General features: G+C 41.9%; 1 protein-coding gene across 10 annotated transcripts in view; it reads left to right on the plus strand.

Annotated features, from left to right (window-relative positions):
* The window catches only part of robo2 (roundabout, axon guidance receptor, homolog 2 (Drosophila)), a 341,406-nt gene extending 317,877 nt beyond the window's left edge, over positions 1–23,529 (plus strand). For 6 of the 10 annotated variants that reach the window (XM_074678828.1, XM_074678827.1, XM_074678829.1 and 3 more), the window contains 10 exons: positions 1,698–1,825; positions 2,629–2,901; positions 3,802–3,927; positions 8,666–8,825; positions 11,525–11,788; positions 12,676–12,890; positions 17,403–17,561; positions 17,730–17,990; positions 19,351–19,545; positions 21,190–23,529. In XM_074678828.1, coding sequence (XP_074534929.1) covers positions 1,698–1,825; positions 2,629–2,901; positions 3,802–3,927; positions 8,666–8,825; positions 11,525–11,788; positions 12,676–12,890; positions 17,403–17,561; positions 17,730–17,990; positions 19,351–19,545; positions 21,190–21,191 — 1,783 coding nt within the window. In that variant the 3' untranslated portion in view covers positions 21,192–23,529. The remainder of the gene's footprint in view (positions 1–1,697; positions 1,826–2,628; positions 2,902–3,801; positions 3,928–8,665; positions 8,826–11,524; positions 11,789–12,675; positions 12,891–17,402; positions 17,562–17,729; positions 17,991–19,350; positions 19,546–21,189) is intronic. The other 4 variants (XM_074678834.1, XM_074678835.1, XM_074678836.1 and 1 more) reach the window with 1 other exon arrangement.
* The last annotated feature ends 858 nt before the right edge of the window (positions 23,530–24,387 follow it).

The following is a 24,387-nucleotide window of genomic DNA, read 5'->3' on the forward strand; positions in this document are numbered from 1 at the left end:
AGGTGTGGACTTGTACTTTGCAGTGATTTAGCCTGTTGACAGACAAAGGAGGGAGGGTGTATGAGGGTAAAATAAAGGAAAACAGGGTTGGGGAAAAAGATGGTATAGCAAGAGAGAATGATGGCAGTTGGGGAACATGGCAGCCAGAAACAGAGGAGGGAAGAACGGGGGGAGATGTATTACCCTATAAAAGTGCATCTGTCTGATGCACAGCCATCAATTTGAATGACTTGTCTCCCCTGAGGGCCTGTTTTGGCATTCAGGAACCACAGCAAGGGCTCTTAGCTTGCCAGGGCTGCAGTTCCCCTCCCTTGGTTGAACCGCTCTTCTCATTAGAACCTGTGGCTGACTGCAGAACGCCCATTACCTGCCCTTGTCCTCAGGGCTTGACTCTTTCCCAGTCCCCCAGAGCCAACATGACACACCACTGTAGCTAAGACAAAAAACCCCCATCATGCAGCCTGGCTGCTAACTACTGTGCTCTGCACGGCTTCTCAGGATGTGCACATGTATCTGTAGCCTGATACATACAGCACTGCCGGGCACTGGCAGCGGGGTGTGCTGTGTTTCTGAGGAGATGATGCCACCCGCTTCATCACATGCGGTGCTTGTCTGCCAGTTGAAGGGAATGTCTCAGGGGGGAAATGAAAAAAAGACAGCATCAGCCTATTGCTTGATTTTTTTTTCTCTGTTAATTTTGTATTCTTCCTTTTTCAAGTTTTTAAGTTATTGAACAACCACAACTCTTTAAAATGATCCACTTTGATAATTTAGGTCTAAATTCATCAACAACAAGCAGAGTAGAATGAGTTACTGAAGTGACACATAAACAAAGGCATTTAACTCCATTTCATTCTCATTTAACTCCATCTGTGTTAGCCATGGTAACGAGCCTTAGACGTGATTGTACAGTAAAGTGGCCCTAATGGCCTCCCAGCAGTCACCCATGACAGGTTAAAGTCTTAATGGCTGCTTTTTATGGGTTTCAACCCCTCAGGAGGGACTCAACACCTGTTAAATGGAGTTGCCCTCTCCCACACACAGGCATCCCACAAGTGGGTCGGGGCAACATGTTGGGTCTATGGTCGAGGTTTGACATCTCATCAGAAAAGATTTAGATCGTCTGGACATCACGACAAGGGGTTGATGGGAAAACACAGCAGAATGCGAAAGAAAATTAATGATTAAGGAAACATGCACATGTGGGTGTCCTTGTGTTATGCTGCATATGTGTGCAGAGAGCAAATGCATGCATTAGTGTCCCAGCAGTGTGTTTTTGCATTAATAACTCAGGGAATGTGACAAAGACACAGCAGGAGAAGCGGGGAGATAAAGGCCTGTGTTTGCCTGAAGGAATTCCAACTTTGCAGGGAGAAGAAATGTATCTGTGCAGGATTTTACCCTATCTCTAAATAGTTTCATTAGAGACAGTTTCTCACTGGAAGCTTATCTCGCACAAACACACATTCCCGTGCACAGACTTACATTTAAACCTATGTTTGATTTTTTTTGTCTTCTCATTTTCTCCCTGCTGATTACTGTCATGTTTTTAGTCATTATTTCTCGGCCCAGAAACATAATGTGAATAAAACCATGCATAATAAGTAACATGAAATGTCTCACACATGAAGCGCTGATGTTAATGTAATTTCGCAGCATATATGTAATCTGGTTCTTCACCGTGTTTTTCCACCCAGCCGGCCAGGCCTGCTAAATGCCAGTGACCCAGGCTATCCCTGGTTAGCGGACTCTTGGCCAGCCACCAGCCTGCCTGTCAACAGCAGCTCTGGGGGACCCAACGACCTAAGTAACTTTGGCCGAGGAGGTGAGTGCCCCGATGCTGTCCCCAAGGCTTTGATAAAGAGACCGTAAAGATTAAAGATGACCTGCCTCCCTCTCAGTTCTGCAACAGCTCATCTTGTTTATCATGTACATATATGCAAACCAGATGCATGCATATATGCATATCAGACATGCCTTGTAGTATATATTTATATATCACATCAGAGGACAGCTAGAACATTACCAGCAGGGCCTCCTCTGTCACCAGGCTGAGTAATGGCAAATGGTCCAGTCTGGTATCACAGCCCATACCTCACAGCTAGAGAATGTGAGGGGAGAGACGGGCAGAAGAGGCAGAGGAGCAGGGGGTGGATGGGTGTTTGAAAGGATGGTCCTGAGCAGCCAGTCGTGAAGGACAGGCGCAGCTTGACTGGCGCAGATGCGGACACTTCCGCCATGGCTCTACATCATCTACCCTTCACTGGGCATGCAAGCCGTGCACCGTGGAGGGAGTCTGCCTACTCTTCCCCTCTCTCTTTCTCCCTCCTCAAATACACACATGCAGAGCAGCCGTGTTATTGCTCGTGTATGAACAGAGGAGGGGGAGATATTCTCACATGTGAAGAGGAAACAGGGCACCTGGACTCAAAGGCATGAATAACTGTGGTGGATAAGATAAACCTGTTAGGTGTGGCTGCTGAAGCATTGAACTGAACCATAAGAATCAAAACAAAAAAGGGATAGTCTTTTTCATCTGCCTTAAAACCAACCCAGAGACAAGCTGTGTTTAAATACTCCACAGTTACATTCTTATTTCCAACTCACTTCCTTCCTTCCTCTTTCCAGATATCCCCACTGGGCAAGGGGATAAAACAGGAACCATGTTATCTGATGGAGCCATCTACAGCAGCATAGACTTCACCACCAAAGCCAACTACAACAGCCCAGGCCAAACATCCCAGGCCACTCCTTATGCCACCACACAGATTCTCCACTCCAGCAGCATCCACGAGCTGGCTGTGGACTTGCCAGAGGCGCAGTGGAAGGCCTCGCTCCAGGCAAAGCAGGAGATGGCGAGCCTGGGTTACTCTCTGCCTGACAAGAACTCCTGCAACAACAGTAAGTTTGTTAGAGAAGAATCATAAGGATTCTATTCTCCATATGTGTGAGGTCCATCAAGTGTTCTTTTGAGTACGTATATTTGTGTCCCTGAGAGAATATCCTTTCCTCAACATCAAAAACAAAGCAGACAGATCACAAGCCACAAATTTCCAGTTATAATAAGACCACTATTCTGAGTTTAAATTCTCATCATAAGTCTCTGAAGCCACTCCAAACCAGCTGTGGTTTTTAAAAAGAGTAATTCTTCCCCCTGAAGACATCATCTTGGTTCCTTTCCAAGGCTGAATAAACACCTCATGAATGAATGAGTTGTGCAGTGAAGTCATACATCTATTTCTTGCTGGGTTTTCATGTCAGCACTACTCCTCCTTCAGGTTCTGAGTAATTGCTAATCCATTTTAGCTTGACTGATATTAAAGAAAATAATCCAAATTAATTACCCTGGATTTGATGCAGGATTTTTCAAAGCCTAGTGGAGTTTCATACTTGAGGTGTAATAAACATTCTTTGGCTGTTTTGTCAAAAATATTCACGATCTTTTTATCCAACAAGCTAAAACAGTTCAATCACAGTTTTCAAGTTAATGCACTGAGTCTATTAACGCTCCGTGACATTATTTTAGGTAAACAACTGATTATGTTTGCTTCAATCTCCACTTTTAAATCATGTTGCTGTGAAATATATGCACTGTTTTAAGTCAACCAATCCTATTTTGCCAGCCTTTGTATTCCTTTGCATTCAAGTCAGATTGAATGACATATTCTGCCCCTTGTTGAATGTTTGAACCCTGAATTTATCCTGCTTGCATTATGCTCTAACTGCATGTTTGCATGTGCTTGTGCTAACTGCCAATCACCTGATGCCACTGTGATTTTTGCCCTTTAACCCCCACTGTAGCCCTCCTATTCATTCCTGACTACCGATTGGCCGATGGATTGTCTAATAGAATCCCACACAACCAATCACAAGATTTCAGCACCACCAGCTCTCACAACAGCTCAGAGCGAAGCGGCAGTCTCTCAGGTTGGTTTACGCAGCACAGGATGTTATCAAGCAGATTGGGACACTCTCTGGGGTTCTGCCGCCTGACTTTTTGATTGACTGATGTCTTAATTGCTCTATTGATCTGTTATTTGCATGTTCTAAACTGACATCTAAGAGAGATTTTGTAAACACTGCCCCTCTTTCTCACCAGACACTTCTCCTACTCAGCTTCCACTTCTTACAGGTCATTACATCTGAATGCTGTCAAGTAATTTTTTTGGTTATAGTGGGTGCTGCGAAGAGTAGCCGTGCTGTGATATAGAATAGGAGTTGACAGCTTATTGGAGCATAAAGAAAAAGGAACATTTAAATCAAAGAGAAAGAATAGTGCTGAGGATTTCTTGACAGAATATTGCTGCAAGTGCTAGCGCTGGTTTTCTGCCATCACTGTAAAGGCTTTGTTTCTTGCTGTGTGAGTGAGCAGACGGGAATAGGGGCAGAGGGAGTCTTTCAGACAGAGTGGACTATATACACACTTTCACACACACACACCATTAGAGATGCTTGGCTGGGTAAAGTGGCAAAAATACCTCCCTTTTTCCCTCTTCCCCTAATGGTGGCTGACTACACTAAAACCCATGTTCAGAGAATTACAATGTCATTTATAGGACACCAAGGCAGCCCTCTGCATGCCTCCCCTCCACTCTTCTCTTTTATCTAGTTACAAGCCACTGCCTTAACTGGTCTCTAATTCAATGCTCTGGAACACAGCAGGCTGGAGAGAAGGATGGGAAGTGACCATGCCTTACAGGCAGATTCTTCCCATGGACACAGGGCTTAGTGAGGGCCTCGAAACATGCTGTTTTATAGTTTCATAAAACGCAGAGAAGCAATCTTAGCGAAACAGATTATTGTAATGAGTATCTTTAATGTGTCACAGAATGCTTTTAGAGAACAACTTCTCATTTAAGAAAACTAGCCGTTCACTTTTTTTGCTGAGATTAAGAAAATAAAGTCAACTGTATGCCTAATAACCTATATCTGACATCCTTTTAGCTTGGCATAGCATACAGATGTAAAGTGGGGGAAATAGCTGGCCTAATCCTTCCAAGGGTCATAAATCCAGTTAATCCACCTTGTAACACCACAACTTGTTCACCCTGAACCTCCATTTTAATTTTTGAAATTAGGAACTAATCTAAGCTAACCTAGTGGCTGATTGGGCTTCATTTTCAAACTCAACTTTTTTTTACAACGAACACTATCATAGGTTACATATGATAGGCAAACTGAAAAATATCAAATTAATTTACTTGCTTATGAAACGATAAAGGAGGACACGGATAGATCGTAATTATGAACATATATTATTCTTTCTTAATTAATGCCCTTCAATCCACTAAATACACATTTGGAGAAATGGTGATTTCAAAATGAATTAAAGATATAGCAAAATGTTCTGCAAATAAGAGCAAAAAAAACATTTCTGCATTTATTAATCAAAAAAGTGGGAATATATACACATGGCACTAGAAGAATGACCAAGTTAACAAAACGTAATGTTTTTTAAGCCTGTTGCTTTTTTACCAGTTGTTTACAGCCTTTTGTATATCCCCCAACTGCGCAGCACTCTTTATTCTGTTGTAACCACAGTGATGGATCTGAATCAGCACAAGAAAAGGTTTTATTCAGACTTCAACTAAAGTAAATCCAGCGTTTGATGGGGGGAAGAGTCGAAGTTATAGTGCCTTGTTCTGCCTCTAAGGAGATGGAAGGAATAATGAATGTCAGGTCTGAAGGAGGAGAGCAGGATGAAAAGGAACAGAAATAGAGCAGCTTTCATGGCAGCATGGATCTCCACTGGGGACATGAAGCTGCTCATTAAAAGCTTTCTTAGTGTAAGAGAGAAGACGTAGCTGATGTTTTCTGGGCTTTCTGCAGCAGTTTGAGACCCTGAAGACTTCCACACTCTTCTCTCACTCCATGAAGCTATACAGTCCATGATTATTCGACGACCATGTGTGTGTGTGTGTGACCTGTTTCACCTCACTCTCCACATATGTTGCATCTCATCCTGTTATGTCATGTTTTTCTTTTTTTAGCAGAACAAAATGAAACACAACTTATTTTGATGTCCATTTTGAAACAATTCTCCCACTCATAGGTTATATCTGGCCGTATAGTCCTACAAGAGTCTCTGCTCTGTGGCTTTCCCCCTCAGCGCTGACGCATCCAATGAAAACAAAGCAAGCTCAAGGCTGTGCAGCCCTGCAGTTATAGGCTGGGAGCGCCCTAGCCTTGGGTATAAATACCCAATGCTGAATCTATATTTAGTTTGTGTTCCCCTTTGAAGAGAGTCCCAGTTTTGTCACAAAGATGGGTTTGCTGCGTTATTCCTGTGTAGCTCCTAGCCACAGCCTCTCTCTGTATTTTTCATATTTGGGGTGAGCTGTTGTAACTTCAGTGCCAGACCATCCTTCCCTAGAAGAGGCTCATTTACAATATTGATGGCTGGTCTTGTGTGAAGGGACAAAGGATGATTGAACAATCATGTCAACTCACCATTTGTTGGTAAAAGTCAAGAGTCGCCTCTAGGTACGATTAGGAAAACCCAATTACTTTCAGACTATACTTACACTGTGCTGCAGTCTGCCTTGGGCTTACAGTTGTTTCTTTTATTACTTCCACCCTTGATTAATCTTTTACTGACACCTATTCTGTCTCTTCATGCCTGATGTTTCATCTTCTGCCTCAGCCTTGTTTTCATTCTCATTGCTGAGGTGTTTCTGTTGATCTGGTTCTAAAGGGCTAAAATAATTTTAAGATAATTATAGTTTGTGTATACGTGCCATCTGGCTTCCATCAGAATCAAAAGGGAAGAACCTCGGTACATTTCTTACGATGACAGCAACTAGCTTTTACTGCCTGTGAGTAAAGTCAGTTTATTAGATTACTTTAGAGTGCATGATTTTACATTGCACGAGACGTAATATTGGCAGCTTTTTTGTGGCAGGGGGGAAAAGTGATTACAGGCCTTTGGCAGCGAGTGCTAACCAACAGATGACAGATACAAATGTGTTCAACAGAGTTTCCCAAAGATGTCTTTAACTGGTCTGTGGCTTCTGACGTCAGTTTGGGTTATTTCCATGATTGAGATTTAAGGTGTTTATGGATATAGAAAAACTTATGCCTGGATTTATGTACAATGAAATGGATTTATGTACATATGTTGTTCTTTAACTTCACTTCAACATAATAAATAACACTCTAAGCAACATAACAGAAACGATGCATATTTAAAACAACCATCCATCCTTATAAAGCAGGGTATGCACTGTGTGGAGACATGATACAGTGTGTGATTAACTTATATTTAATGTAATGTATAACACAAATAAATCTTGTGTGGTTTGTGTATAAATATTTTTTTATGTATATACATATTTTTCATAAAGACATATTATGAAGGATGCAGCAGGCTGTTGCTTTTTGGCTTATGAAGGATGAAGCAGGCTGTTGCTTTTTGGCTTGAATTGAATAAATAAGGTAGACCTCAAAATATATAGAACAGTTGGTTGGTGTCTATTATTATCAATCCATTAATTCTTTTGAACAGTTAATTTAAGCTTCATTTCTGAGGATATCCTTCCTCTGCTTGACAATTGTCACATGACTATTGTTAAATTTACATTTTTGGCCCTTGTGATTGCAGTGTGTCACTCTATTCTCTCTACTCCCCACATTTTGTGTCTCTCTTCACCTGGACTGTCTAATAAAGTCAAAAATACCTCAAAACTAGTTTTAAAATTCATATTTGGTGGCAGAAAAAAAAACAGTTTTGGTGCTACAGCTCATAACCCAAATATTTCTCCAGATACCATAAATATGTTGATATGTGTTTCCTTATTGACAAATACCATTTTCTTTTCACGGCTCAAAACAATATAGACTTTTAAATCTTGTGATAACTCAGCCCAAGTGCAATCACAGCTGCCATCAGAATCCGTCTGTATTCATGGGTTTGTGTTATTTAATATTCCTCAACTTAAAACAGATTTGGGCTTGAAGTCAAATGTGTTTTAAAAGAGATCAAGGTTTCTTTCGCACGGACCAAATCGTATAAACTTCAGTATTGACCTGGCTGGCAGATTTATAAAGATGGATGGGTCGGAGGAGAATCTGGTGTTGGAGGGATATGAGTGGAAATGGATGGGGTTAGTGGCTCTCCGGTGTAATAAAAGAAATGAAAGTAGTAATAGACTCTCAGTGAATTCCATTAGGGACACACTGACACTACACAAGCCATTCATTATGATGATGCTGCGGAGTGAGATATTTCATTGTGGAGCCCAAAGCCTGGTGTTAAAGGGGACACTGAGGGATGGGTGGAGCACAAAGGTCTGCCTCAGCCTCGTTTACTGCCGTTCTCTCCAGTTTCTATGGAGATTTCAGGCTTTTCAGGCAATTAATCAATGGGAGCATGCTTTTCATCAGGCAACCTTGAGCTTTTCTATGTAAGCACTGACAGGCAGGAGTCCATTGAAATGTTGTCTTTGAAATTGTGTATGATTTTCCAAGGGCGTGTTGAAATTGAGTCCGGATGGATCTGTAATCTTAGGAGCTTGTTTGGATTAAATTGAGTTTCTGTAGAAGATACATTCGTCACTTGGCAACAGAAGCTACTGTAATTTGCAATGCTATCCAACTTGTATATTAGTTTCTAATTGATTTTCTTTGACAATCTAATTTTTAACGATGTCTCTCTTCTTTTTCCAAGGTGGGAAGGGAGGGAAGAAGAAGAAGACCAAGGCTGGCTCCAAACCCAGTAAAGCTAATGGGTCCAACTGGGCCAACGTTCCCCTGCCCCCTCCTCCCATTCACCCCCTCCCTGGCACTGAGATGGACCATTACCCCAACGAGCTTCATGAAGGAGGAGGGTACGCCACTCGAAACCATGACTGATGCTGCAATATGAACAGATGAAACACATCAGATGGATATGAAAAAAATCTACTTTTTATTCAGCATGGGAGTATTGTTCCACCTCAAAATCTGATACTGAAACACAGCACTTTTATAACCTGAAGTTGGCAGGATACTGACGTAAGGGAGCCATCTCTAAAGTGCTGCAAAATAGCTCAGAGGCTAAAATGTTTTTGTCTTTATCTCTTTCCTCATTGTGTTATCCACATCTCGCTCAAAGCTCATTTTACTTTCTTCTAGCCCTTGTCCCATGACATCAACTAAAAGTAACCTCTGGTTACTTTTGTTTAATTAAGCCTTTCCATTTGCCTTTTTCAATGATGAACTTTGATTAAAATATTTCTATCTTCATACTTAAAATATAAACTTACAAAGAATAAAGTTTGACAGCAAAAATGAGTCAAAACACACAAGTATGACTTTACTTAAAATCCATAAAACCAAAGCCAAGTCCCAATGGACTGGCATCCGCCACCTCAGAAGAATAGGTTTTTGCTGTTTGTTCAGAAATGTGTGGTGTTTATGCAGATGTGTGGCTTTTTCTAGTAACATCTGTAATCCTCACCTTGCTAAGCAGGTTAGCACAGGTAGCCCTGACTGTTGTGAGGCTCAGAAACCACTGCCTGTGACAAATTTGGTAGCCACAAGGTGCCTTACATTTGTGTTACCCTTTTTTAAGCTTATGATTATGACCTAATCAGGTAGAGAAGCTTTAAAAAAATAGCACAGCTAGACTGAACTGCCTCACTACACATGTTTTGGACATGGAAACAGTTACTCGCTATAAGAGCAGCATTCTGGGTTAAAAACAAAAACTTCAATGTGACAGAAAAACTCTGGCTGGGTTTTTGTAATGGTCAGATTCGTGCGTTGCTCACTTTTTTAGATGGTATTAAAAGTGCTCTTATACATCAAATTTTACGGTAATTATAATGCTTCTTTGTTATATTGCCAGCATTGTATGTTTCTTCCATATACTGAATGGTTTCCTCATCCGACCGTCTCAGCAGTCGAGTCTTTCTCCCTTGGAACAAACAAGCTGCTGCTTGCCAACACAACCAACACCACACATTGCTTTGTGTAATAACAGGGTTGAGAACTGTTTTCTCTACAGCTAATTACTGTACAACTGTACATCTGGAGAAAAGTGAAGGATCAATGTGTGTGTAGTCTCCACAGGCAATAAAATACACACACACACTCCTGTACAAAATTCATATACAGATGGCTTTGGATCAAACTATGTGCTGATCCGGTCTTCAATCTACAGGATGACTCTATGACTGGAAATATAAGGAGGAGGAAGAAAAAAGAAAAAAACAATGTTGAAGCTATCTCCTGCTGCCGGCTTGTAGACACACAGATGGTTTCAGATTAATCTATTTGCTGATATCCTCAGTGGGAAAAACTATAATTGCGCTGTTTCATAAAGAGAGAGACAGACAGTCAGGGATTTAAATCAGCAGAATTCGATCCACCTCTGAGTCAGAACGAAATGTAATAGCTGCTCTTATAACAGATGTATGCTTTTTTTTCTTTAGTTTATATGACTTTCTCAAGATCTACTCACATTTTAAACATTTAATTTAGCAAAGTGAATCCAACATGTACTCATCAGCGGTAACAAAGTACAGTGGCTTGGTTAAGTGTTTGTGTGTGTCTCTCCTTGGTTCAGTAGGTGCTATGTCCTCCTACCATTTCCAATCTGCGAGAGTCATCGGCTTTAATAGGCTATCTGGCAAATGAAGAGTCCCGTGCACTGTAAATCTGAGGCAGCTCTTAATGGCAGCAGATTAAAACAGTTATGTCCTATGGAGTGTGCACTGACAAATTTCTTTAATGAACATTTTCTTTATGGCCAGTATTATTTCAGCATGTGTAAGCACAGCCGTGAGGAAGTGAAGCCTGGATGCCTCCATCATTCCTCTCAGACCTGTTGTATCAAAGTTGGACAAGGTCACACAAGAAATTCTGTTGAAGTCTTTATATATTTATACTTTCTCTACTTTTCCATTAAGCCATTCAGATATTTCACGCTTTGTTGTAGGGTTTTTTTAATCAGCCAGTTTCTTTCCTTTTATCATTAGACTAAACTGTAAGACATTCTTGTACATACCTGTATGCACTTTCAGTGACATTATCCTTTGGTTTTATGGTGGTTTTAAAGCCTGGTAGCCATAATGAAAATGCCAATTCAAACTAGTTTTTTTTTTGTCGACATTTAGAGAGGTGGAAAAGTCAAGTCTTTGGCCTCCTGGCTAACAGCTACAATGTGTTTATCAGTCAGTTAAGCTAGCCGCACCCCTAATTGCCAAATCTCACAAAACTTGTGCCGCCAATATAGACGAGAAACACCTTTTTAGAACAAAATTTTTTTTTTTGTTTTGGCATGCTGAAAGTTTGTCATTTCTAACAGGTGTTAGGTTTGAGTAGTCACTCAAGACACAAACGTGTTTATCACTTCTGCATTGGCTTTTCAGACACCTTGACTAATTTATGATATTCTAGTTTGACTAATTTAAACTAATGCAATCAAAAAAACTAAAATGAAATGTATCAGATCCTTTAATATGAAAATAAATGGTTCATTTGCAACCATAGAAGAAAATTTTGACCACTAATCAAATAAGACAACTTGTTTTTCTCACAACAGGTATGAAAGTGATGGTTGGGGCCCGCCCATGCCTGTGCAGACCTATCTCCACCAAGGCATGGAAGATGAGCTAGAAGAAGAAGAGGAGAGGGTTCCTACCCCACCCATCCGAGGGGTCGCCTCCTCTCCAGCTGCTGTGTCCTTTGGACAGCAGTCCACAGCCACCCTCACCCCTTCTCCCCGAGACGAGATGCAGCCCATGCTCCAGGCTCATCTGGATGAACTGACCAGAGCGTACCAACTGGACATGGCAAAACAGACATGGTGAGCACTGCAGTGTTAAAACAATCTGTCAGTGTGTCTGTCTATAAAGATTTATAGATTTAAAGTTTTAACAGATGATATATGCTTTGTTGTCATATTAAAATGCATTCTGTGCGTTGCTGCCTGGATGTATTTTGGTCCTGCAGCATTCTTCATGTCAGCTGTGTGTGCAGTGGAGATAAACCCATTAATCATTTCATTTTAATGGGCCCATGCTACCACTTAGATGACTACTGTATTTTGCTCCCCCTAAGAGACACAATTTCTTACCCACGGCTGTTTACTCCCCCCTCACCCATACGGCACATTCCATTGTTGTTGTTCTCATGCAAGTCAGATGAAGGCCATGCTTCATTCTGTCGGCAACGCGGAGAGAATGAGAGACTGGCATTCATTCATAACAGTGAAGTGTGTGTGGGGGGTGGTTCAAGAAAGCCCTGTCAGGCAGGAGATGTCATGTTACCCAGTAATGACTATGTTGGTTAGAGAGCATCTCTGACAACACCAGAGGGCCAGTAATTACAACCAATTCCCACTGCAAAAAGCGTCAAAGACATTGCACTCCTCAAACAAACGCGGCTGTCAGCAGAGCGGGCTGCCACCGCGGTGACAGCCGTGTGTCGACAGGCCTGAAGAGCGTGCTTTTGTACCATCTACAGCAGCAATTAGTAGGTCATTGTGTTAGCATGCAAGCAGCACTGTAGAATTAGTGAGAATTGTCTGCATTTATTAAGCAGTTATAAAGCTCTGGAATTAGTTCTCTGCTTAGAAATAGCTGAATATTTCTTGAATTCTCTCTATGTTCCTCGTTCTTTCACCTCCCTTGCATGAGTGCACACAGCTTGTTGATTCCAAAAAGCTAACATGCTATCTTTTTCCCGTACCAGGCACATGCAGGTAGGCTCCCTTCCTCCTCAGGCTCCAGCTCCTCCAGTGGGCTACGTGTCAAGCACAATGGTTTCTGACCTGGAGACTGACTTGCCTGATGAGGATGAGGAGGAAGAAGAAGAGGAGGAGGATGAGGGCTATGGAGCCAGGCATCCTCGCGGTATTGAGCACACACCAGGGTCTAGCATGGACAACCTGGACAGCTCTTTAACAGGTAGGTTTGGTTCTGAAATGTGTATATTTTTACGATTACAAGCTTTCTTTCAGTTCCAGATTCATCTGTTCAGCTCTTATTTTGTTTAATTCAGATGACTTCACTCTAATTACAGTGATTGGGAAAACATTCACTTCCCATTGTCGTCACATCTTGTCTCGTGTTAGATGGATTGCTCTTCTTAATCAGTCAGTGTTGTGTTCATTTTTATGTGAGCACGCTCACAGAGTGTCCCTCAATCAAATTTTTAAGCACTTTTGGCAGACTCTGGGGAATTACAATTATCATTCCCAAAAAACGGAGATAAGAAAGTCCATGAATTTTAAACAGGATAGTGAGAGGGAAATTAAGAGGAGGGAGAGGCATGGCGGGCAGAGGAGAAAGACTGTGATTTAACTTGCGCACAGGAGCCAGCACCTCCCATATCTTCCCGAGGAGATTTGAAATAAATTTCACGTGCGGCATATTCCATTCCAGACCAGAGGCACCATTTCCATTTTTACAACTCACTGAAAACTTTTACTGCCGTCTGTCAAGGGGACATATGAAGGGCACGACATTGCAGCTGCAGCAGAGACGGGCTGTGGACTGCTGCTTTCACACTGACCAGGCCTCCCTCCCAGTTCAGAGCATAAGAGCTGGAGAGATATTAATGGGCGGTGTGTGGTACTAAGATATCATGCACTGTCTTAGAAAAAAAGTAGTTTAGCCTTGTGACACTATCAAATCTTCCATTACAGTCTCTGATCACAAAAAACAAACTCTATAATGTGAAATTTATAAGCAGCAGGCAGAAAATAGTCTTTATGTGAAGGTGCAGAGGGAGCATGAGAATAAGAGGGTAGACTGTGCTGCTTGTTGGTCTTTCCTGTCAGTGGTAGCCTTAAAGAGTAGTTTTCCATGGGATGATGGAACAGTGGTTTTGGTAGCGCTGACACATGCTACTGCTGATGTATTTAGAGGAATATAAAGCAGCAACCAGGCCCTAATCTACTGCATCTCTCCTCCACTGTATTACTCTGAAGACAGCACTATTTCTTCTTATCTCTCCCTCTCTCTGCAAGTCTGCCTCACACCCCATCCACTGACAACACAGACACGCTTTCAGCTCCAGGGTGGAAGAGAGCACGGATAGAGAAAAAAAAAAAATCCGCTGAGATTTATTGCGGCCACCATTTTGAGGCTAAACAAATAGGGGAGGGTAACAAAGAGATCCCTGTCAAGTCGTGCTTGATAGATTTGTCATTGTTTTAATATTATGGAAATAGGTCTGTTTTCATAATGTTACACTAAAGGCCAGTAAATCAAACACTTCCCACTGATGCCCCAGAAAAAAAGAGCCGGCTTCTCCTCAGGGACCATTTTTCAACAGCAGATTGTCTACACAGGCTTCCCAAAGTGTTATTCTACAGTCGGAGATAAACCAGCACATTTTTTTCACAGATAAATGTAAATCCTGATGTGAGGGTGGGTGTTGCTGAGCTGTGTCTCGCTTGAGCCAGAGAGATGAAGAGAACACAAAGGTATTACCTGGCTTTGTGCGTAGGCGGTAAAGGTCGTGTAAATCTGAGATGCTGTAGCGTCGAGGCTGTTATACCTACAGTGAGCTGAAAGCCTGGTTGTTCTGGGCGATTACTCTCCCATAAAGCCTTTGCCAGGTTTGCGAGGAGCAGGGTCACGTCTCTTGACGGCAGGTAGAGACGCCTTCTCGTCAGGGGGAATGATTTTCCAGCATAACGACATGCAGATTAGGGTTTCTGTCCATATAAATCAGTTTTAGAGGCAGGAGAGGCCTGGGCTTGGTTTTACTGCCCCCCTACCATCTCCCGTTTACTGGCCTTGCTCTATCAGCGCGTGGAGCACAGGAGGAGTCTGCCAGTGGTTTTTAGAGTACAGGGTTTGGCCCATTGCTCTGGTTCAAGACATGATAAAATGACAGCAAAGCTTGGTCTGGAGTTGTAAAAAATCCCTCATTTCTAGGGCAAAAAGAAAACTAGATTGAATTTTTATCAAATTATGTTACAATGATCACAGTTTGATTGGTCTGCTATTTCAGAGAATAGAAGTGCTCCAGAGGTTCAGCAGTAGAAAGTGGCAGTTAGTGCGAGTGAAAAGTCATTCTGTGATGTGATTTGCTGAGGCAGTGTTCCTTCGCCGAGCCAGAGGAGCTGGAAGCTTCAGTGCTTTGGCTGGCACTGCCTATACTTCAATATCTGCTCTATTCTTTGTGGGAGGATTGGACCCAGCGGAATTGCTGTCTTTCTTTCTTTAGAGAAAAACTCTCAGAAAAGAATTTCAAAGAAAATAGCTCTGCAAGATGGAGGGCTCTGAGTAGTAACTGCCTCGGATTTCAGTTAGCGCTGTAAAAATGGGTTGTGTAAGGGTTTCTCTGCCTTATGCAAGCTTATATTTTACAGAAGTTTCTAATAATCTTGGGGAATTTCACTGCAATACGGGTGAAAAGCTGTTGCAACTTTAGCTGTTAAAGGTGCAATTCCCTGAAGTCACATCCAGTGACTGAGTTACCACCTTTTTGAGATGAATGGTAATAGATCAAGAGACTCTCAGATGTGGAAATGTGAGCTCTTTGAAGCCGGTTCCCCAATATATCTGGATTAATAAACCATACATCATCATATTACCAAGTCAGATTTGTAATGTGTCATACATTAAGTCTCTTATTTTGACGTCTAGAACCAGGAGCTGTGTTGGCCTGAATTTCTGCCAAGACCTGCCAAGGTTTACGGTACCTTTTGTATCACACTGACCTTTTAATAAATCCTGCTGCGAACTCTTTGTCCCCATCGCTCCTTCTACAACCTTTACTCTCACACCTCCCCAGCTCTCCATTATAGCAGTCTGTTCAATCACATCACTCTTCTTGTGCTCTGTGTGAGGAGGAGTGAGTGTGTGTGTGAGCGCCACACTTGGGCTTGTGCCACTTAAACAAAGTCTGCCAAACCCGTCCCACTGAAAGCTGTCACATTAGCTGACTGGTCTCTGTGTTTTAGCTTGCCAAAGTGGCATATTTTTATTGGCAGGCTGATACTTTTATATTTAAAGTGCTGGCCTAGCTGCTTATGTAAAGAAAAAAATCTCTGCCTAAGGAAGTACTTACAGTAGCAGAAATATATGTCAGAAAGTCTTAAGATATATAAACACATCTTACTTATGAGCAATCTGCCACTCATCTTGAGTGGGCAATTATGTCTTCTTTCTCCTTCCATCACATGAAGCAGAGTTAGGGTTACATATTGATTTATTCCTCATGTTATCAGTCAGCAAGTTGTCCAAAAGTATGCAAACTATGAGTAAGAGAGAAAAGTTCTCCTTCTTTAAAGTGGAACTATGTTGGCTTTGCATTTTTAAACACTAACACAAAGTGTGTGCATCCCACCAGGTGTTTAATTCAGTACATCGCTTTGTGAGACGCTTCATCTGTGTCACCTGAGGCAGTTTTGCAGCTAAGTCTGCTTAGCACAGGTGTGCTCATTGTTCTTCATCAAAAGACGAACAAAATCAGCCAGTCCTGCTGTTCTTCTGTGTGCATTACTGTGTGCACCTGTGTGTATGTATCATATTCTACATATGTGAGTGCTGGATGAAAGAAGACAGGCCAGGACAAAACGGCTACACAGAAGCACTCACCCAAAAGAGAAGGAGTGCCCTACAGCAAAACAAGAAATCATTTAAGTCCAGGACACAAATATTACCTTGGTTTTATAAGATCACTCATACATTCATCTGCCTAAATGTTCAGTCACAGTACAGATGTTTCAAATGTCAGATCATATTTCCACAAAGGTTATGCCCACTGAGCTGAGAAGTATTCATTCACACACGCAGTTCGACACATTTCCTGAAGCCTGTGGTGTTCCTCAGGGTCCATGGTGAATGGGTGGGGCTCAGCCTCGGAGGACGACCGTAATTTCTCCAGCCACAGGTCCAGTTTGGGGAGCTCGTCCGATGGCTCCATCTTTACTCACTGCAGCTTTGCCCAGGCCCTGGTGGCCGCTGCAGACAAGGCGGGATACCGCCTGGAGGGCACGAGCCTTAGCAAGAGAGGTTGGTGTGTGGAGCGGCTCCTCACTGCTGAGCTGGAACTCCTTCTGGTGGCAGATGATTTGCTCCTTTCTGCTCTGAATCTTTCCCTTGCCATGGATTAGCTTGTGCTGGCTTGTGAATTTTCTCTTATGCTTGTTGACGCTGTGTTCTACTTGTGCATGGCACCTGATGAACAAAACTGAACTGCAAACCCCTTGTCCTGACTTTTACTTGGCTTCTTATCTTTGCAGCTATCAAAATGGGCTTTTTCAAGTCTTGTTAATTGTTCACTGGGTGATATTTTATCCTTCCAGCTTTTTAAAGCTTCTACCATAGCTTTCCCTTCTAATGCAAACCTTCTTTTCCAATAGGTTTGGGATCTTGGTTGTTAACCTACTCTTTCCTTAATGTCGGCTCACCAGTGTCTTTATTAACCAGCTGGCTTGTGCTCTTCTCTCCATCTTGCAGGTAAAGGCTTGTCCCACAGGCCCCGGCCCAGCAGTCCATTCTCAACAGATGGCAGCACAGTCGGCACACACAGTCTGGGCCACCAGAGGGCCACCAGGCCCACCCGCAAACCCCGCAGCCAGGGCACAGCACCCCACCGGAGAGACGCTGGTGCAGACGGTGAGGCACCAGCTGAAATCCATTTTGATAGATTTTTTTTGGAAACTTGTGATTTTTTTTATCAAATATGAGCAGTGCTATCAATTCTTGAAACATGATTAGTCTTCAGGTTTTTAAAAGCAAACTACATTTGAAAAGTATTTTATGGCTTCTTTTCCTCATTCACAGACCTACCTCCTCCCCCCGAACCTCCTCCCTGTCAGGGGCAGGGGCGCATCCAGGGGGCCCGTAGTATAAGCAGCATGGCAGCCCCCACAGATAGAAAAGCTTCCTCTCTGGAGCGTCCACCTATGTCAGGGGTCCTGTCTGATGACGTAAAGAACTCTATGGACAGACAGACTCGCACCACTCTGGACCATCATCGCCAAGCTCAAGAAAGGCTGGGCTCCATGGACCGAGCTGATGATGGGCGCAGGGGAAACAAAACAGGTACAGCTGCAACAAGACAGACGAAAAGCGGTTTACACGGTTAACTCTCAATTACATCCTTGCGTTAGTATGTTTTGAGCTGTTTGTTTTTATTAGTTCTAGCTCTACCTGTAGATAAGTTTAAAACTAAAACTGAACCTTTCCTTGGTGATGAATAAAAAGTCAAGCAAACTTTTTTCTTTGTGCAAACTTATGACTGACATCTCCATCAGCTGACAGCATGTTGACTAATGTTCCAGTTAAAAGTTGCTCACTTCAGGCTTGAAACAAGCTCTCACTTTCCTTCTCTCTGAAAATGATGTGCTGCCAAACAATGTGTTATATAAAGCAATCTTGCACCTCTTCCTTGCTCAACAAATTCCATTGGATTGTTTTTCTTGCCCATGGCGACTCATTACAAAGGTATTAAAATGTTTAGGTTTCACAATTTAAACAAGCTCAAACTTTCCTGCTTCCACTTGCAGAGTTTGTCTCATTAAATAGAAAATTAATTGCTTCATTGAGGCACTTGGGAGTCTTTGTCCTGCTGTGACTCTGCAGTGCAGTTTTTTGAGGAAGTTAGCTCTCATGCTGCGTTCAGATTGGGCTCCATGAACAGATTGCACTGTCTGCCACTTGCTCTGGTTTCCAGAATGTCCCCCCTCGGCCTCCCCAACGCCCCTGCTACTGTTGCCAATATGGGCCAGCTCCTCTCCAAGTGGAGCAGGAGGCCCCAGCAACTGAAATACACTCTAATCGCTTCGGCTTTCTTTTCTCACACAAACAGCGGCCACTCCACACCCCATCTGTGTGTGTCTGTGCTTGTGTTTGGGACCGTTAGAGATCTACATGCTGCAAAGACTCTCACAGACAGTAAATCTGGGGCTGAGACAAAGACAGGTGCAGCAATCAGAAGAGAAAAAAACCCATCGATGAATTCCCTTATGTGTCAGAGCGCTGACTGATTCACAGTAGAATCCAGCGAGGTCGGGGCAAGCTCTATTACAGTCATTAGCAGAGCAGTGGGGAGCATTTTGATGAGATTTCACGCAATGACGGAGGCTGCTGAGGGTCAATGTTTTGTTGCCCTGCAGCAGGAGGTGCCACAGCAGCCAGAGGTCCCTGTGTTATTGCATTTACCCTCTCATAAGACTGCTAGCTGCAGGGCCATGTGTGAGGCTGAGATTCCTCTCTGTGGCACGCCCTGGCATCGCCTGTTGGCAGCGCCACTCTGCAGATGTCAGGAGGAAGGGGTGTTTCCAAAGCGCTCTTTGTCTGCATGCATCAGATGTTAGATGTGTTTCACCACAACAATAAAAGTCACACGTTGGCTCTGTTGGTCTTAAAGTACGCTTTTTCTCACCCCTCTTTGTGTGAACAGAGGAAGGGTGCCTGCCATACAGTAAACCATCCTTCCCGTCCCCTGGGGGCCACAGCTCCTCTGGCACAGCCTCATCTAAGGGCTCAACGGGGCCACGCAAGACCGAGGGTCCACGACAGCCACAGCAGTGGACCGCTTCAGAGCACGCCGAATTCCTGGGGGCCAACGGACAGGGACAGTACACAGGAGAGTTATGTGAGTGTTTTACTCTTAATATATATATATATTTAACTGTATATAAAGGGAACACACTCATGATTTATAGTCAAATTAATCGCCTACACATACAACATTTCATCTAAATGCTCAGTACTTTTCAGCAGTTCCTCGACACCTCACTGTAATATGAAGGTCGCTGCCCCTGGCTGTTGTTTTGTATTAATAGTTACAGCATCCAAGTCCTTGTAAAACTGCAGCTCTCTTCTGTTTGGATACTAATGAAACAAAATACATGAAAAATAAATGAAGTGTTTAAACCTTTGATGAGCTTAATGTTTTTAATTTAAAAAAGAGCAAAGCTAGCTCTTTTTAGCCGTTTAGCCTCTAGCTAACATTAGTTTAGCTGAATGCTGTTTATTTGTGTAGCTGCTTGTAAATGATCCCCTGCTCTGTCATTAAGTATATTAAGACATTATGTAAGCTGGAATTACAAAAGAACACACCTGTCAGCATATTTGGACAAAATAAAGAATCTCAAGTACAGCCAAGCCAGGGGTTTCCAAACTTTCCTTGCAGCGCTCCCACCACTGCCTGTCAGACATTTGCTTTCTTTGCAAACAAGCAAAAAATGGATTTATTTGAAATGCTTTCTGTAAGCTTAATACAACTTCTTTTATCAATCTTATGGGGAATTTAGGGAAAAGCAACTCGTAGACATACACAAAGAGTGAGCTGAGTAACATGTTTTTAGCAGATTGTTCCCAAATTTCCTCTGCACAGGAACATAGTAAAATTATATAAACTTTGACATCAATTTAATGAGAAACCAAAGAAATTGTCACTTTTTGTTGCAGTGTCATCTGACAGAGGACAGGAATTACTTTAAGTCAGTAATTCTACAATTCTAATAGATTAATCTAATTAATTTCCACTGCCCATCAATAACCATATCAAAATCTTACAGGGATTATTTTAATTTGATATAATGGCAATAAGATAAATGATATTTATGTTACATGTGTGAAGATGTTCAGAGACCTCCTCTCCTGCTGTCAATCTGTCAGTCTGTCAGTCAGCAGTGAGAGGAGCTGTCTCACTCACAGTAAACAAGAGTTTGAGAGGTTTGAACCTCATAGTTGTGTAATTTCATCTGGTTGTGAGTGACAATCAGCTGTTGGCTGTGGAGATAGCTGCTGTGACAGAGGGTGCAGAATAAATATGTGTTTACATGTTCATGTCTGTGCAGGAACAACAGTGATTGATAAAGTTTTGGCATTTGAATCACAAGGATTTACTGCTGTTACTTATGGAAACTACAGGCACAGTTCACGTCACCTCTGGTTTATTTTAAGCTGTTTGTGACTCACTGCTCTGCTGAGAGGGTCAGTGCTGACTCATATGGAGCACAGGCGAACAGAACCAAGCGTCAAATGCCAAGAGAGATGATGGACGAACTTCTTTTTTTAATGATATGTGAGCTACCTGAGCTACGTATTAGGCACCCTCAATTTTCTAAGTCTTTCTTTAGTTAGAAAACAACTGAGCTAAACTAAACTGAGGGGTCAGGATACTGCTCGGTAAAGCACAGTCAAGAGATGAGCATCATTTTGTCATCTAGCTCTTGTAAGTTAACTTCAGCCTTTCATATTTGTGACCCTCTTTTCTGTTTATCTTCCACAGAGTGATCTGCCTGGGATTGGAACTGGACAAAAAGCTGATCTTTCCTCAAAGGAAAGACTCCCTCCCAATGGGGACAACGAACTTTGTCCTTCTCTGTGTGTCCTCATAGGAGTTAGAGGAGGGCGGCAGAGGACACATCAGAGACGAGCAGTGTCACAGAACTGTAAATGTGATGTATAGACACAGACATACTGTACATCTCACTATGTTTTCGTCCTGAAGAAAATATTTTCCACCTCCTACCTTACTGTAATTTTCTTTTTGTTAGAAAAAGGCAAGTGAAAAAAAAAGAAAACACTATATGAGAACATTTTTTCTGGTAACTGTCCTTGATGGGGGGAACGGGGGGTTGTTTTCTGTAAATATATTCTTTAAGTTGTCGTTGCATCGCTATGCAAGCCTGATTCAGTTCGAGCTTTTTATTTCCATTAACAGAAACAGTCCGTTTTATTTGGTCATTTGTATTATATGTGAATTAAGTGGCTGTTGTGCCATAAAATAATTGTTTTATAATCCATTGTTTGTTAATAGTTACCATTAATTATTATCATTATTATTAATTATTGTTTTTGCACTGCAATTTTTGGTGATAAGCACAAAAACATAGCTCCTGCTGACATGAAGAACCGGAAGAATATGTGAAGAGGAGTTTCTGTACTGTAAAGTAAAGAGAAGAAAATTATATACTAATGTACAGAGAGATATTAAAGAGTAAGGTTTTGCTCACAGACGGCAACAAATAAGGCACCCATTTCCATAGGTGAGACTAATTGGGTGGCAGACACACGAGGTTTGAAAGTCTGAGGGGCAGATATGAGGCGTGAGGAACCGGACACAAAGCTGTAGCTGGACAAGTAGATTATTTAATTCCTAATTAATTGTCGGAAAGTTTTGTACCACAAACAGTTCCAGGTGTTCTCTCTTTAACAGGAACAGACTGAGGAAGTTTACGTTTTTATTTTTTATACAAGAATCTCCAAGTATTTCAATTTCTGTTGGTATGATTTACTGCCTGCATCATTTTACTACACTGAGTTTACGCTCCACATTCAGATTAACAGCAAACAAACCGTTAATCTGTCATAATCTGTCTACATGCTGTACTCAGTCTAGCACTTACAGAAGCTGGTTTTATTCTTCTTTTATCGCCTTAACACGTCGGCAGACACCACAGAGGAGTATTTCTTGTGATTAGTAGCAATTATACTCCAAAAGCTACCTTAAATACCCGTGGAGCAGCATAATTTGTTTACATCTTTATGTTTTAAATTTGATGTCTTTAGTTGCATCCATTTGAATATTGTTTGCTTTTACAGCACTTACTGTTTTATGTTTGTTACACTATATGACAGGAAAACATTGGATTTGTTTGGTCCGGCTAAGTGCTGCTAAATTAGGTTGCTCTAAAGGTTGGTGCCTCGGACGCCGAGACGTAATGATCAGCACAGTGTTGTGAGAGCATAAGTTAGAGGAGAAATTAGTCTGATTTATAATGTAGCTTTGAGTTGCTGTTTGATACAGTAAAGTGAAACGGAGAAAAGCCTTGTATATTAACTAGCAGGTCTCACTGCCTCCACGTCTACAGCCACAGTGTGGAGCAGATCGCTTTGAATCTGCTCCACTGCCACAAAAAACACACTCGTCATCCGCCACTTTGACTTCTCGGCCCCTGAATCTCAATATTTTTGTCTTTTCAGACAATGTTTTTATTGGTTGTCCTTTTTTTAAATGAGAAGCTTGTTTTCTTTGTATGCCTTTTATGGACTCCAAAAACGCTGCTTACAACAATGTTTTCAATTTTAATGTTCAGGATTTTTGTGGTTCGATGACTGTTTTGTCTTTTTTTGTACTGCTAATGTTGATAAAAAGGGGGGTGGAAACTAAAGGCCATCAGATGCTGTTGTACTGTTGTCGTCATGCCATCGTCATTTTTCTATCATCCACCCAGTGGCCAGTGTTCTGGAAATGAGGTGCAAAGAGTATCTCAGGTTATTTTACATTCTGGTGGTGTTTATGTATGTGTATATATGTGTATATATATCCATACGCATCTCCACTTGATAATGCCATTCCGTTTTCATTGACAAAAATCCCTCTCATGCCAGTTTCTGTCTTCCCCTCTTTGATTTCTGCTGTGGATTTTGATTCTGAGTAAAACGTGCTGGTTCATCCACCTTAAGACAAGATGTCAGTAAAAGAACATACCAAATTAAGATTGATATTTCTAATGTCTAATGCGTTTTAGTGTCTCTTTAATACTCATGTTTTCTTTCAAATCACAGTGTCGTTTTGTATTTATTAAAATGATAATAAAAGTATATTGTGAAATATGCATAAAGATTCGTGGAATATGAGATGTGTTTTTTTTGTTCCTTGTAAAGTTTGCTGTCAGAGGCGAGCAGCGAGGCGTAAGGAGGTGATGATAGGAGGCACACAGTGGTCGATAGTCGTCTGAGTCACTCTTCGTCCTGCATGTTCACCGCACTGCTCCTCTCATGTCAAAAACTGAAGAAACGTCAAACCTGTTTGAACACAAGGAGCAAAAACGCTCACAATTTGCTTGTCGAGACAATAGAGAAAACGTCTTTTTGGAAGGATGGAAGTACTTTGGCTTTCCCTCTCTTTTGTTCATTTTCTCAATATTGTTGATTCTTTGTAGCCTCTCTGTGTGTTGCCTTTTTGCTATAAAAGAGGATTAAAAAACGACAAAAAGAGAAAGTTGACGGGTGGAGTCTTTCTGTACAGAGCGGGGTGAGGTGACACCCTGATGCCATTTCTACAGTGCAGTACATTCTGCTTTTTTCTTTCCTTTCTGTAAACCGACCTCTGTATTCACTTGCATGTCCTTGTCCAAGAAGAGAGTGGATCAAGAAAATAAACTTTTACAGTCTCATTCCCATGTCCTGTAAGATAAATCCATGTTCTTTTATTTCCTTGTACCTGGATCAATATCAAATAAAATATTTTTGAAAAATGATGAAGCCTGAAATCCTTTTTGTCCTTGCTAGAGAGTGTAATAGAGTCTTTCTTTCTTTTTAAAGTAACAACAGAAAACAAACATTTATTTCTATGTTGGATAAAATCCTTGGTGATAGCAGGAAATGGAAGGTTGTCCCTTTTCAAATCTTGATGGTGTTTGACTGAGAAACAGTGCTCTCACTCTATACGTGCTTCAGTTTTCTTTATGTGTGTGCAGCA

This window comes from Halichoeres trimaculatus, unplaced genomic scaffold (assembly GCF_033239565.1).
Source record: "Halichoeres trimaculatus isolate MK-OKI-2021-1 unplaced genomic scaffold, fHalTri1.1 fHalTri1_scaffold_9, whole genome shotgun sequence".
In the NCBI taxonomy this organism is placed as follows: Eukaryota; Metazoa; Chordata; class Actinopteri; order Labriformes; family Labridae; genus Halichoeres; species Halichoeres trimaculatus.